The sequence below is a fragment of the Pseudophryne corroboree genome, chromosome 3 (genome assembly GCF_028390025.1).
Source record: "Pseudophryne corroboree isolate aPseCor3 chromosome 3, aPseCor3.hap2, whole genome shotgun sequence".
Classification (NCBI taxonomy): Eukaryota; Metazoa; Chordata; class Amphibia; order Anura; family Myobatrachidae; genus Pseudophryne; species Pseudophryne corroboree.
Genome location: NC_086446.1, coordinates 444,485,537 through 444,499,528, shown reverse-complemented (window position 1 = coordinate 444,499,528; position 13,992 = coordinate 444,485,537). Strand labels below are relative to the sequence as shown.

General features: G+C 44.3%; 1 protein-coding gene and 1 long non-coding RNA gene across 3 annotated transcripts in view; one reads left to right on the top strand and one right to left on the bottom strand.

The window, feature by feature from the left end:
• Positions 1-13,992, top strand: part of SLC12A5 (solute carrier family 12 member 5) — a 159,561-nt gene that overhangs the window by 30,166 nt on the left and 115,403 nt on the right. For both annotated transcript variants that reach the window (XM_063960460.1, XM_063960459.1), the window contains exon 4: positions 6,017-6,163. In XM_063960460.1, the coding sequence (XP_063816530.1) occupies positions 6,017-6,163 (147 nt within the window). The remainder of the gene's footprint in view (positions 1-6,016; positions 6,164-13,992) is intronic.
• On the bottom strand, positions 5,932-13,773 carry LOC135055895 (uncharacterized). Its single transcript, XR_010243845.1, has 2 exons — positions 13,568-13,773; positions 5,932-6,159 (listed from the first exon to the last, which is right to left on the bottom strand). It is a non-coding gene; the product is annotated as an uncharacterized LOC135055895 (long non-coding RNA).

Genomic DNA, 13,992 nt, shown 5'->3' with positions numbered 1-13,992 from the left:
GAGGAATTGTTTGGGGACGGTCTCTCAGACCTCGTATCCACAGCAACAGCTGGGAAGTCGACTTTTTTACCTCAGGTTTCCTCACAGACTAAGAAAGCACCGTATTATCAAGTACAGTCCTTTCGGCCTCAGAAAGGCAAGCGGGTCAGAGGCGCATCCTTTCTGGCCAGAGGCAGGGGTAGAGGGAAAAAGCTGCACCAGACAGCCAGTTCCCAGGAACAAAAATCCTCCCCTGCTTCCACTAAGTCCACCGCATGACGCTGGGGCTCCACAGGTGGAGCCAGGTGCGGTGGGGGCGCATCTCCGGAACTTCAGCGACCAGTGGGTTCGCTCACAGGTGGATCTCTGGGTTCTACAAGTGGTATCTCAGGGATACATGCTGGAGTTCGAGGCGACTCCCCCTCGCCGTTACCTCAAATCAGCCTTGCCAGCGGCTCCCAGGGAAAGGGAGGTAGTGCTGGCGGCTATTCACAAGCTGTACCTTCAGCAGGTGATAATCAAGGTTCCCCTCCTTCAACAGGGATGGGGTTACTATTCCACAATGTTTGTGGTACCGAAACCAGACGGTTCGGTGAGACCCATTCTAAATTTGAAATCCTTGAACACTTATGTAAGGAAGTTCAAAATGGAATCGCTCAGGGCGGTTATTGCAAGCCTGGAAGAGGGGGATTTTATGGTGTCGCTGGACATCAAGGACGCTTATCTGCATGTCCCCATTTACCCACCTCACCAGGAGTACCTCAGGTTTGTGGTACAGGACTGTCATTACCAATTCCAGACGTTGCCGTTTGGTCTGTCCACGGCACCGAGGGTATTTACCAAGGTAATGGCCGAAATGATGATACTCCTTCGGAAGAAGGGAGTTATAATTATCCCGTACTTGGACGATCTCCTTATAAAGGCGAGGTCCAAGGAGCAGTTGTTAGTCAACGTAGCACTATCTTGGGAAGTGCTGCAACAGCACGGCTGGATTCTGAATATCCCAAAGTCGCAGCTGATTCCTGTGACGCGTCTGCTGTTCTTGGGCATGATTTTGGACACAGAACAGAAGTAGGTGTTTCTCACGGTGGAGAAGGCCCAGGAATTGTCATCTCTGGTCAGGGACCTCCTGAAACCAAAACAGGTGTCGGTGCATCACTGCACGCGAGTCCTGGGAAAGATGGTAGCTTCTTACGAAGCAATTCCCTTCGGCAGGTTCCATGCAAGGATCTTTCAGTGGGATCTGTTAGACAAGTGGTCCGGATCGCATCTTCAGATGCATCGGCTGATCACCCTGTCCCCGAGGGCCAGGGTGTCTCTGCTGTGGTGGCTGCAGAAGGCTCATCTTCTCGAGGGCCGCAGATTCGGCATACAGGACTGGGTCCTGGTGACCACGGATGCAAGCCTCCGAGGTTGGGGGGCAGTCACTCAGGGAAGGAACTTCCAAGGACTGTGGTCAAGTCAGGAGACTTCCCTTCACATAAATATTCTGGAACTAAGGGCCATTTACAACACCCTGAGTCAAGCAGAACCCCTGCTTCAAAACCAACCGGTGCTGATTCAGTCAGACAACATCACGGCGGTCGCCCATGTAAACCGACAGGGCGGCACAAGAAGCAGGATGGCGATGGCAGAAGCCACAAGGATTCTCTGATGGGCGGAGAATCACGTGCTAGCACTGTCAGTAGTGTTCATTCCGGGAGTGGACAACTGGGAAGCAGACTTCCTTAGCAGGCACGACCTCCACCCGGGAGAGTGGGGACTTCATCCAGAAGTCTTCACGCTGATTGTAAATCGTTGGGAACGGCCACAGGTAGACATGATGGCGTCCCGTCTCAACAAAAAGCTAAAAAAATATTGCGCCAGGTCAAGGGACCCTCAGGCGATAGCTGTGGACGCACTAGTGACACCGTGGGTGTGCCAGTCAGTTTATGTGTTCCCTCCTCTTCCTCTCTTACCCAAGGTACTGAGGATTGTAAGAAAGAGAGGAGTAAGAACTATACTCATCGTTCCGGATTGGCCAAGAAGAACTTGGTACCCAGAACTACAAGAAATGATCTCAGAGGACCCATGGCCTCTGCCTCTCAGACAGGACCTGTTACAACAGGGGCCCTGTCTGTTCCAAGACTTACCGCGGCTGCGTTTGACGGCATGGCGGTTGAACGCCGGATCCTAACGGAAAAGGGCATTCCAGATGAAGTGATTCCTACGCTGATAAAGGCTAGGAAAGACGTGACACCACAACATTATCACCGCATATGGCGAAAATATGTTGCTTGGTGTGAGGCCAGGAAGGCCCCTACGGAAGAATTCCAGCTGGGTCGATTCCTGCACTTCCTACAGTCAGGAGGGAATATGGGCCTAAAATTAGGATCCATAAAGGTCCAGGTTTCGGCCCTATCTATTTTCTTTCAAAAAGAACTGGCTTCACTGCCTGAAGTTCAGACGTTTGTTAAGGGAGTGCTGCATATTCAGCCCCCTTTTGTGCCTCCAGTGGCACCTTGGGATCTTAACGTTGTGTTAGATTTCCTGAAATCCCACTGGTTTGAGCCACTTAAGACCATGGAGCTAAAATATCTCACGTGCAAAGTGGTCATGCTATTGGCCTTAGCTTCGGCTAGGCGTGTGTCAGAATTGGCGGCTTTGTCGTGTAAAAGCCCTTATCTGATCCTCCATATGGACAGGGCAGAATTGAGGACTCGTCCCCAATTTCTCCCTAAGGTGGTATCAGCGTTTCATTTGAACCAACCTATTGTGGTGCCTGCGGCTACTAGGTACTTGGAGGACTCCAAGTTACTAGATGTAGTCAGGGCTTTGAAAATATATATAGCCAGGACGGCTGGAGTCAGGAAAACTGACTCGCTGTTTATCCTGCATGCGCCCAACAAGCTGGGTACTCCTGCTTCAAAGCAAACTATTGCGCGCTGGATCTGTAGCACGATTCAGCAAGCTCATTCAGCGGCAGGATTGCCGCATCCTAAATCAGTAAAAGCCCATTCCACAAGGAAGGTGGGCTCTACTTGGGCGGCTGCCCGAGGGGTCTCGGCTTTACAGCTTTGCCGAGCTGCTACTTGGTCGGGTTCAAACACATTTGCTAAGTTCTACAAGTTTGATACCCTGGCTGAGGAGGACCTTGCCTTTGCTCATTTGGTGCTGCAGAGTCATCCGCACTCTCCCGCCCGTTTGGGAGCTTTGGTATAATCCCCATGGTCCTTACGGAGTTCCCAGCATCCACTAGGACGTCAGAGAAAATAAGAATTTACTCACCGGTAATTCTATTTCTCGTAGTCCGTAGTGGATGCTGGGCGCCCGTCCCAAGTGCGGACTCTCTGCAATACATTTATATAGTTATTGCTTAACTAAAGGGTTATTGTTATGAGCCATCTGTTACTGAGACTCAGTTGTTGTTCATACTGTTAACTGGGTATGGTTATCACGAGTTGTACAGTGTGATTGGTGTGGCTGGTATGAGTCTTACCCTGGATTCCAAATCCTTTCCTGGTAATGTCAGCTCTTCCGGGCACAGTTTCCCTAACTGAGGTCTGGAGGAGGGGCATAGAGGGAGGAGCCAGTGCACACCAGATATAGTACCTAATCTTTCTTTTAAGAGTGCCCAGTCTCCTGCGGAGCCCGTCTATTCCCCATGGTCCTTACGGAGTTCCCAGCATCCACTACGGACTACGAGAAATAGAATTACCGGTGAGTAAATTCTTATTTTCCTGCGAGTATGTCTCAATAGGCATAAAGCCGTTCCTGCCAGTGGCAGATTTTAACTGGGGCTGCTAGCAGTGTCCAATTGGAAGCACTCAGCGCTAATCACAGCCAGCACTCAGCGCTAATCACAGCCAGACAGTCAGTCGCAGGGGAAGGTGGTTTCTCCCCCTGGGACGGCCAGTCTGGACTGCTATTGGCCACAGAGCCGGCCCTAATCAATATGATGCCCTAGGCAAGATTTTGGCTGGTGCCCCCTAGCACCACCGCTGGTTCCGCCTCTGACCTTGCACCTCTTTCCCAGCACCATCACCCCTCACCCATAGCAGTCCTTATTTTGGTGTTTGTACCGCCCAAAAAGGGGTGTGTTTTGCTGGCAAGCGGCATGGCCACACAATAGTAACCCCAATTCCAATTAGGCCACACAGTAATGCAACTTTATTCACATTTTATCATGCGATAGTGTCCCTTATTCACATTACATCACACAGTAGTACCACTTTACCTTATAAACGTTACTCCTCACAGTAGAGCCCCTTATTTACATTACATCACACCGAATTGCTCCTTATTCACATAACACCACACCATATCGCTCTTTATTCACATTAGACGACACAGTAGTACCCTTTCTATACGCAACGCCAAATAGTAGAGCACCTTATACACATAATGCCACACATTAGTAATGCATTTATACACAATTTCACACAGTAATGCTCCTTACACATATGAGACACATTATTAATGTTTTTATAAACATAATGCACCTTACACATTATGACAACCTTTATTAATGCCCTTTTACACATAATGTCCCTTACACATATGCCGCACATTATTAATGCCCTTATACACATAATGACACACATAGTGCCCCCTACACATTTGCTGCACATTATTAGTGCCCCTATACACATAATGACACACATACAGTAGTACCCTGTTACACATATGTCGCACATTATTAATGCCCTTATACACATAATGACACACATAGTGGCCCTTTACACATATGTTGCACATTATTAATGCATTTTTACATGACACACATAATGCTCCTTACACATATTCCGAACACTACTGCACAACTAACCCACTCACATGCACTCAGCACTCACACTGCCACTAACACTGTGACCTCTGCCTCTGCTTGGATACAGATGTGTCCTCATAAATCTTGCCTCAATGCTAACGCCGGGCATACCTTTTTTTTAATGAAAATGCATCTTATTTGCATTGCTATGTGGCTAGGAAACACAAGCAGCTTCTGCTGATTAAAATTATATGCAGCATGCCTATATACTGTGTGAGACTGTGGCTGTATCTGCATATGAAATGCTACACACAGAATATAGGCATGCCACATATCATTTTAATCAGCAGAAGCTGCTGATGCCCCTAGGCATATCAAATGCCCTAGGCAATTGCCTAGTTTGCCTATGGCCGGCTCTGATTGGCCATTCCATGAAAATGGGTAAAAATGTCCCATACATGACCCTGTAAAAAAAACATCTGTAGCTGTGTTTATTTTGAGGTTTCAACATAGGTTGACAAGTTAAATTAAATCTCTCTATAAAAGGTTTTCATTAAAAAAATAACACAAGCCCTTAATTTGGTGTTGAGGGGCATTATCAGGTAGAAGTTTTTTACAAAGGTGGTGGTGGACATGGCTTGGCCCCTAGGTGACAGGAAAAAAAAAACTTCCTCAAGTTTTGACAAAAATTGATATGTTAACATTTGAACAAATGTCCTGTATGTAATAGTGGAATAGCCCAATAGGAGAGAGATCTCTATCCATGGGAGCCATTCCCCTGCTATTACAGCAGCCCTGTCTGGCCTCTAGGGGCTGTAGCTGATGCAGTCCCTAGGAGCCAGCCTGTAGTTGTGCACCAGACTTAAGCCATGCCCCTGGATTTAAACTCCCCCCCCCCCCATACTGCAGTGCATAAGGCGCAATGCAGACTCCCCCCAGCCATACAGGTAAGGAGCCGCCGTTGGGTCCTGCCATCTGAAGATACATAGGGTCAGACTGCAGGTTCCATGGAGGAAAGTGGAGCTGCAATCTGCAGAACTAATTACTAATTCATTAGTAATTAATTAGTAATTAGCCCTTTACAGGAGATATTTATGATATATCATGCATTACACTGTTGCTGCATAGACCTGACACCGCAGTTTCCACATAATTTTAGGAAAAAACGGCTTGATATATATGCCCCAAAATCATACACTGTACCATTTTCTGTTCACACGTTCCCATATAATCATGTAGAGGTTTTCTATTTTCAGGACCTCATATAATCTTTCTTTTTATTTATTTTAGGCTCCAAGGATGGGAACCTTTATGGGGGTCTACCTCCCCTGTCTACAGAACATCTTCGGGGTCATCCTTTTTCTGCGTCTTACTTGGGTTGTGGGAGTCGGTGGTATCCTGGAGTCTTTCATTATTGTCGTAATGTGCTGCTCCTGCGTGAGTACAGGACCGGGGGGACAAGAAATATAGGAGAGACAATAGATTAGGTCATTAGTTGGAGACTGGGATCAATCTAGGGAATCAACATCAGAATTCATATGAACACATTAATTTGGAGAAGGAGCACAACATCTACACTATGAACACAATATTTTTCGTAAGAGTACAATTGATTAAACATTAAGAGAGTAAGGGCAGGATGTACCAAAGACGAAAATTTTAAAATGCCTTTTTCTGCATTATGGCTGCATTCCCATATGAACTAGCTCAGTAATGCAATACATTCCGGAGCTTGGACCCGGTGGGTAACGCCATCTTTAGATGTATCGCATTGTAGATGCAATGTGTAGTACATCCCGCCCTAATATCTTTCCCTTACACCCGTGACATTAGTAACAACAACATGGAAACACGTGATCTGCTGCTATAAAATAAGATTTGGTGGAACACACACAATAGTGGAGAATATTATAGTCATTAACCAGTAGCTTTGGGAGAGTTGTAAAAGTAAAGTAACAACCAATCGGCTTCTAACTGTCTTTTACAAGCTGTTTGAAAAATGGCAGTTAGAAGCTGATTGGTACTTTATCTCTCTCCACTTTATCTCTGTCTCCAAGATTCTTTACACACTAGGAGTTGGATGTAATGCAGTGCAAGATGGCTGGAGCTCCGAGATTCCGGCCAAACTTGTACGTTTTTTAAGGTTGGTTTTGCCTTGTAAATGATTGCCGCTTTAAAAAAGCATATGAGTTTGGCCAGAATCTCGGAGCTCCGGCTGCCTCGCACTGCATTACATTCGGGCCAATATATTCTGTATACACAAGAAATAGAAGTATGTAGAAATTATGTTATGTTAGTGGGGGTGATATGTTAAAGAGAGTTGTGTTTATCACTGATGTTCTATGTTCTTTTTTCTTACAACATGAGCCTTGAATTCACAATGTGTTCTCTATGCATATTCCTTTTCCCGTTCCTATCCCCCTACCATACCTTAAATGCCTCTTCTCTCTCTTACCATATCCCCTGACATTATTAATAGTTTTTCTACTTTCAGCTTTGGACAATTCAATTCAGCAACATTGAACCATTTAAAACACTATTGGGCCTATAAATTATCTTAGAAATACATCGCTCCATATCATAAATATCATATATAAAGTGTCATAATGTATTTTTATTCTGAGACAGCCCATAATAACATGTAGCCAATGTTAATCTCTGTTGCTCATGTCACATCATCTGGCTGAAGAATGTCATATCGCTTGACAGTGTCTCATACCACATCCATTCTATATCTGTATCCCCTGATCTTGTCTGATATTACTGCCAGTGACTGTGTCTGGTAATATCCAACCCACTCTATATCAGATCGCATCTACTGCCAGAGCTAATCCCTAATTGAGCAACACTGTTATCTCCTAGTTTTGTATTCTGTTGCAAGTGCTAAATTGAAACGAGCACTATTTCCATAGCAGTTAAACTGGAATACTAATTTCTGATCTAGGCTATTAAAGAGGTAGCAAACTTTTGGTTGCAGCACATCATGTGACCTGGGGGTTTGTGTGCGGGTGGGGAACCTTGCAGCCGTCAGACATATACATAGCTGAAGACATTGTCTCAGGTTTGCATGTGAGCATCCCATAATTAGCTCACATCCCTGGGACGACATCTCTGCCTGACTACATCCTGCTGCTGTCATGTCAATAAATGTTGTAATGCAGCAGGGGGTTTCCTACTGAAGTCATTCAATTAACACTGCCAAAGCTGTTTCATGAAGATCTTTTGCCAATCTGACACATAACGAGCAAACAGAGCTTGCAATAGAATGGTAACATGCATACACAGCACTCTGCAACCCGAAAACTGTCTTATTCACTTCCAAAAGAATATTAAAGATCTTGCAAGGCCATAACTATGAAGCTGGAATCTGTACAGACGTTATATAACAGAAGAAAAAAAAACGATGTAATTTCAAATGCAGCATATAAAATATAACATTAATGTATGAAAGAAAATAAACGTATTTAAAAGTAATGCTACTTCCTCCCCTATTGATGGGGTCATAACTACATTTTCAGTCGCCTGTATTATGCCTGTGTCGGCCAGGTCAGATTGACTGTACAACAGGCAGTTAGTTGTAGGCTACTTCTGGTGATGGCTTTTACCCTGCACAATCCTATGGATGTTGCAGAACTGGAGAATACCTCGTCATCCACTGGATTACATTTTTTATCTTGAGGGCAAAGCAAATGGTATATTTATGGACTGATTACTTATACCTATAGTCACTATAAAATAAGAAAATGCGTAAACAAATTCAAACACTCTCTGTGTTATCCTACCAATGGGTGTTATACCAATGCATTTACATTTTCCTTTCACTGTAAAAAGATAGGATAAACTGGAATTTCAAAATAAAAAATAAATGTAAATCCAACCCAACAGACTGGCGACATAAGGCGTGCGAGCCACTGAGGAGAGGAGGGCAGCAGTTACAGTAAACAGGCATTGCTGCAAACAGTGATTCATTGAAAGTGACACTTTATAGCAATGAAAAGTCAGGTTGTGTACAGCTTGCTTGAGGCTGACATATTGATGGCCCCTCTTTGCAAGGAAGCCAATAAAATACTTTCAAACACGACCTAAATCATCCTGTTGTACAGAACGCTCAGCTTCCATTCTTCCCACATACTGTGCAACTGCAGAGTAACCTGGGATGAATGTACGAACTGATATATAACACATCTCACCTTAATGGGGGCAGTACTCTGTGCACACACTGAATGGGACGTCTGCAACTAGGCCTGTCATTGGAAGAACTGCAGAGTAACCTGGGATGAATGTACGAACTGATATATAACACATCTCACCTTAATGGGGGCAGTACTCTGTGCACACACTGAATGGGACGTCTGCAACTAGGCCTGTCATTGGGAGAACTGCAGAGTAACCTGGGATGAATGTACGAACTGATATATAACACATCTCACCTTAATGGTGGCAGTACTCTGTGCACACACTGAATGGGACGTCTGCAACTAGGCCTGTCATTGGGAGAACTGCAGAGTAACCTGGGATGAATGTACGAACTGATATATAACACATCTCACCTTAATGGGGGCAGTACTCTGTGCACACACTGAATGGGACGTCTGCAACTAGGCCTGTCATTGGGAGAACTGCAGAGTGACCTGGGATGAATGTACGAACTGATATAGAACACATCTCACCTTAATGGGGGCAGTACACTGTGCACACACTGAATGAGACGTCTGCAACTAGGCCTGTCATTGGAAGAACTGCAGAGTAACCTGGGATGAATGTACGAACTGATATATAACACATCTCACCTTAATGGGGGCAGTACACTGTGCACACACTGAATGAGACGTCTGCAACTAGGCCTGTCATTGGAAGAACTGCAGAGTAACCTGGGATGAATGTACGAACTGATATATAACACATCCCACCTTAATGGTGGCAGTACTCTGTGCACACACTGAATGAGACGTCTGCAACTAGGCCTGTCATTGGAAGAACTGCAGAGTAACCTGGGATGAATGTACGAACTGATATATAACACATCTCACCTTAATGGGGGCAGTACACTGTGCACACACTGAATGGGACGTCTGCAACTAGGCCTGTCATTGGAAGAACTGCAGAGTAACCTGGGATGAATGTACGAACTGATATATAACACATCTCACCTTAATGGGGGCAGTACTCTGTGCACACACTGAATGGGACGTCTGCAACTAGGCCTGTCATTGGAAGAACTGCAGAGTAACCTGGGATGAATGTACGAACTGATATATAACACATCTCACCTTAATGGTGGCAGTACTCTGTGCACACACTGAATGGGACGTCTGCAACTAGGCCTGTCATTGGAAGAACTGCAGAGTAACCTGGGATGAATGTACGAACTGATATATAACACATCTCACCTTAATGGTGGCAGTACACTGTGCACACACTGAATGAGACGTCTGCAACTAGGCCTGTCATTGGGAGAACTTAGCATAAGATGAAGCCACTATATGAAGTCTTGTCATGTCTTTGCATGCGCTGTAGGATGACACTTTGATGAATTTTGCTTTGATTATAAAAGTGCTGCGTTTTACAGATTCTGGCTATTGTTATTAATTACGATTGACATGTAACGTGTGCATTACCATCCTGGGCATTATCACTGTGTTAGGAAAGATTGTGCAGCTTTTGCATGAAATTAGGGGTTGGAGAAATATGGTCGCAGCTCAAATTATAAAACAACATGGCAATTAAGCTCATTTTCTCTGATTAACATTTGCAGCAGAATGCAGTTCTATGTACAACAGCGTCTGACTCTTACACCACAGGATTACCACATGACTTTTTTGCTTAACATGATTTTACAGACTCCGCTGTTATTAAGATTTTAGCTACTATATCTTATATGACACCCAGTGACTACTTCTGGTATCACATCCGATGATTATCACTCAGCATGAATTTTCCTGTTGGGCAGTTTACATTTGTTTGTTATAGGAGCTCTACGCATAATTCAACAATTACAATTTGGTTGCACTAGCCTGTGCAATAATTACATAGTTTGCGTTTATCCATTTTATCATACAGTACATTGTCAAAAGTATGCGTACACCCCATCTTCTCACGCATATGTGGACACCCCAACTTCTCACGCATATGTTCTTGTTTAACATCTCATTCTGTAACCATGGAGTCTGTTCCCCTTTGCTTCTGTAACAGCCTCCGTTCTTCTGGGAAGGCATTCCACTAGATTTTGTAATGCGGCTGCTGGGATTCGGATCCACTCAGCCACATGAGCACTAATGAGGTTGTGCACTGATGGTGAATGAGAAGGCGTTAGATAATGTTGAGGTTAGGGCTCTGTGCTGGCCAGGCAATTCTTCCATATCAAACTCTGCAAACCGTTTATGGTAGACCTCACTTTATGCATGGTAACATTGTCATGCTAACAGGAAAGGGTCTTCCCCAAAGTGAGAAGGACACAATTCTGTAGTAGGTCATTATATGTTATAGCATTAAAGATTCCTCTTGAATGGAAATTAGGGTAAAAGAGCAAACCATAAAAAATATACTCAGTTCATGATTCCTTCTCCACCAAACTTCACAGATGGCTGTATACATTCAGACAGAAAGCGCTCTTTTGGCATCCGCCAATCCCATTTTTGTCTGTCGAAGTGTGATTCGTCACTCCAGAGAATGTATTGCCCATGAGTCCAATGGTGCTATGCTTTACACCATTTCAGCCACTGTTTGGCATGGCGATCTTAGGCTTGAGTCCAGCTACTCGACCATGGAAACTAAATCCATGAAGCTCCTAAACAAATAGTTTTCCAATCTCACTAACCCCAGAACACACAATATATAGCATACACACTATATTGTGTCGGACGATTGTATCTAATAAATTGTTTTTCCTGCATACACTATGTAACATTCATGTAGAACAGTGCCAAACTTCACATTCCAACATATTGGGTAGCCCTGCGTACACACTACACGATGCACACAACATTGTACATTGCATTATCCCATCTGCGTGCAACACATCAGATGGGATGATGCATTAAATGACAGGTGAAAACGACAAATTGGGTATACACACTATATGATGGTTGTTCTGACTTGCCTTGGGACCATATATTGGATGATTCATTGTATAGTGTGTACCCAGCTTTACAGTCAATTGGGTCAGCTCTAGCTGGGCAGAAATCTTAACAACTGACTTGTTGGAAAAGTGGTATCCTATTCATGTGTCACACTGAAAGTCACTGAGCTCTACAGTACGAGCCATTCTACTGCTAATGTTTGAATATGTTGTACGCATGGCAGTATGTTTGATTTTATGCAACGGATAGCAATGGGTGTGGCTGAAAAGGCCAAATACACTAATCACAAGGGGTGTCCACATAGTTCTGGACAGGTATAGGCTGAGACAGAGTTGCACACAAGCCTGTTTTGTGGATGGACTCTAGCTGAGCATACACAACTTTAAGCAACTGTGAGTTGTTCAGAGTCAGACTCATGTCAATCGTATCTCCATTTGATTGGGTGTAACTGGGCGTTTGGCCACTCAGAGATGAGCGTACGCAAAGATTCATCTGATTATTAGATGGGACTGGCACAAATGCTCTGTGACAGTGACGATAGCTACTCAGGATGGATAGAGGTGGAGGAGCCACTTAGAAGCAGACAACTGAATACAGATGCACAGTCTACCTACTTCCTTCCATTAGAAATTGTGAGCCTTTGCAGATGGTGGCAACTTGGTCCAAAAATCCATGTGCTTCCCCACATTAATGACAATATTTGTTTAAAAAGAGACAAATGTAGTCATAAGCATAATTTGCACTTTTGTAAATGTCCCTGTCTGTCTGACTGCAAGAAATATTTTACTAAGCAAACCTTGATCCACACCAATTTAGTGACTAAATGTGCGGTGCCTGGTCCTTAGAACGTCCCCTTTACACCTACTTTTGAAAGTGTTAGGAGACATTTTAAATTTCGTGGTGGAGCATACAGTTCACTCCCAAGTACAACAGACAACCAACTTAGGAGCTCCCGCTTCATTATAGAATATTCTCCCAAATACAGCTTGTCAAAAAGTGAAAGAATATTTTTTTGTAATGTTTTTTTATTAGCCCAAATAAGCAAAGTACATCTTATCAAGAGTGCAAGTATACACCATCTCTGAGCAGGTCCTTTTCCAGTGAATGTTGTGTACAATGCCTAATACCGGGGACATCTAACTAAATGCTCTTCCACCTGCCCAGCTAATTTAAATAAAACCTTTAAAACATAATCTAATTTTTCATTAGGATGAAAAACTAGGTGCACTTATGTGTCTAATCAGTAACTGGCAAGGTATCCTCCATCCACCTAACTCTTGCAATCCAGTGGAAATTTCCACAACAGCTGAAACAACAATTTTGGCTTATGAAGATCTCTGTAACATCAGCCACATATAAAGTGTGAAGCCAGTGAAAAACATTTGTGAATTTAAACTTCTGCATTTTGTAAATATGCTTAAGGGGCCGGTTTATGAAATCTCAAAAAGTCCTATTTCTATTGTCGCCAAAGATAGGGTATTTTGCTATTTAGCAAAGATTAACTCCAATGGTGGCTACCTACCAATATCACCACCAGTTTCCATGTCTGGCTTTGCATAAACAAGCTCTCATCTGTACAAGAAGGGCAGTGGTATTAGAAGTACTGCCGCTGTCCTCTGATCACTATCGCCATCTCAGAAAATGCCCTGCTGCTTGTTCCTGCTAGAAGCAGGTGGATAAGTCCACAAAGAACTATGCTTCACGTGGAACAAGGCTCCTCTCATATCTACCTCATTGTCAATAAAACCACAGTTTCCCAAACCTGCTGCCTTCTTGTCACTCCTGCCTTATGCTTTATTCCTCAAATACAGCTTCTTCCCAATTCTGTTGCCTCCACCCAGAGGCGTAGCATGGAGTCATGGCACCTGGAGCAGGCTCATGTCACAGTACCCCCATTTGGCAGCTGCTCTGTAGTTGTGTAGTCTGGAGAGGCGGAGCTTCTTATGTGATTGACATACTAGGACACAAAGGATGTAGGAGAGGACTTCATGAGAGGGAAGAGGTTGCCCCCACACTGCCAGCATGTTCCATGTCATAGAATACAAGTACCTGGCAGCCAGGAAGGATCTTCTAATAAACCTCCATCCGCCCAATGACACTGCCCTGCACTCTCTGCACTGCAGTCAGTGATATGGAACATGCAGGCAGTGTGGTGGCCACCCCTTCACTCTCCTCAAGTCCTCTTCT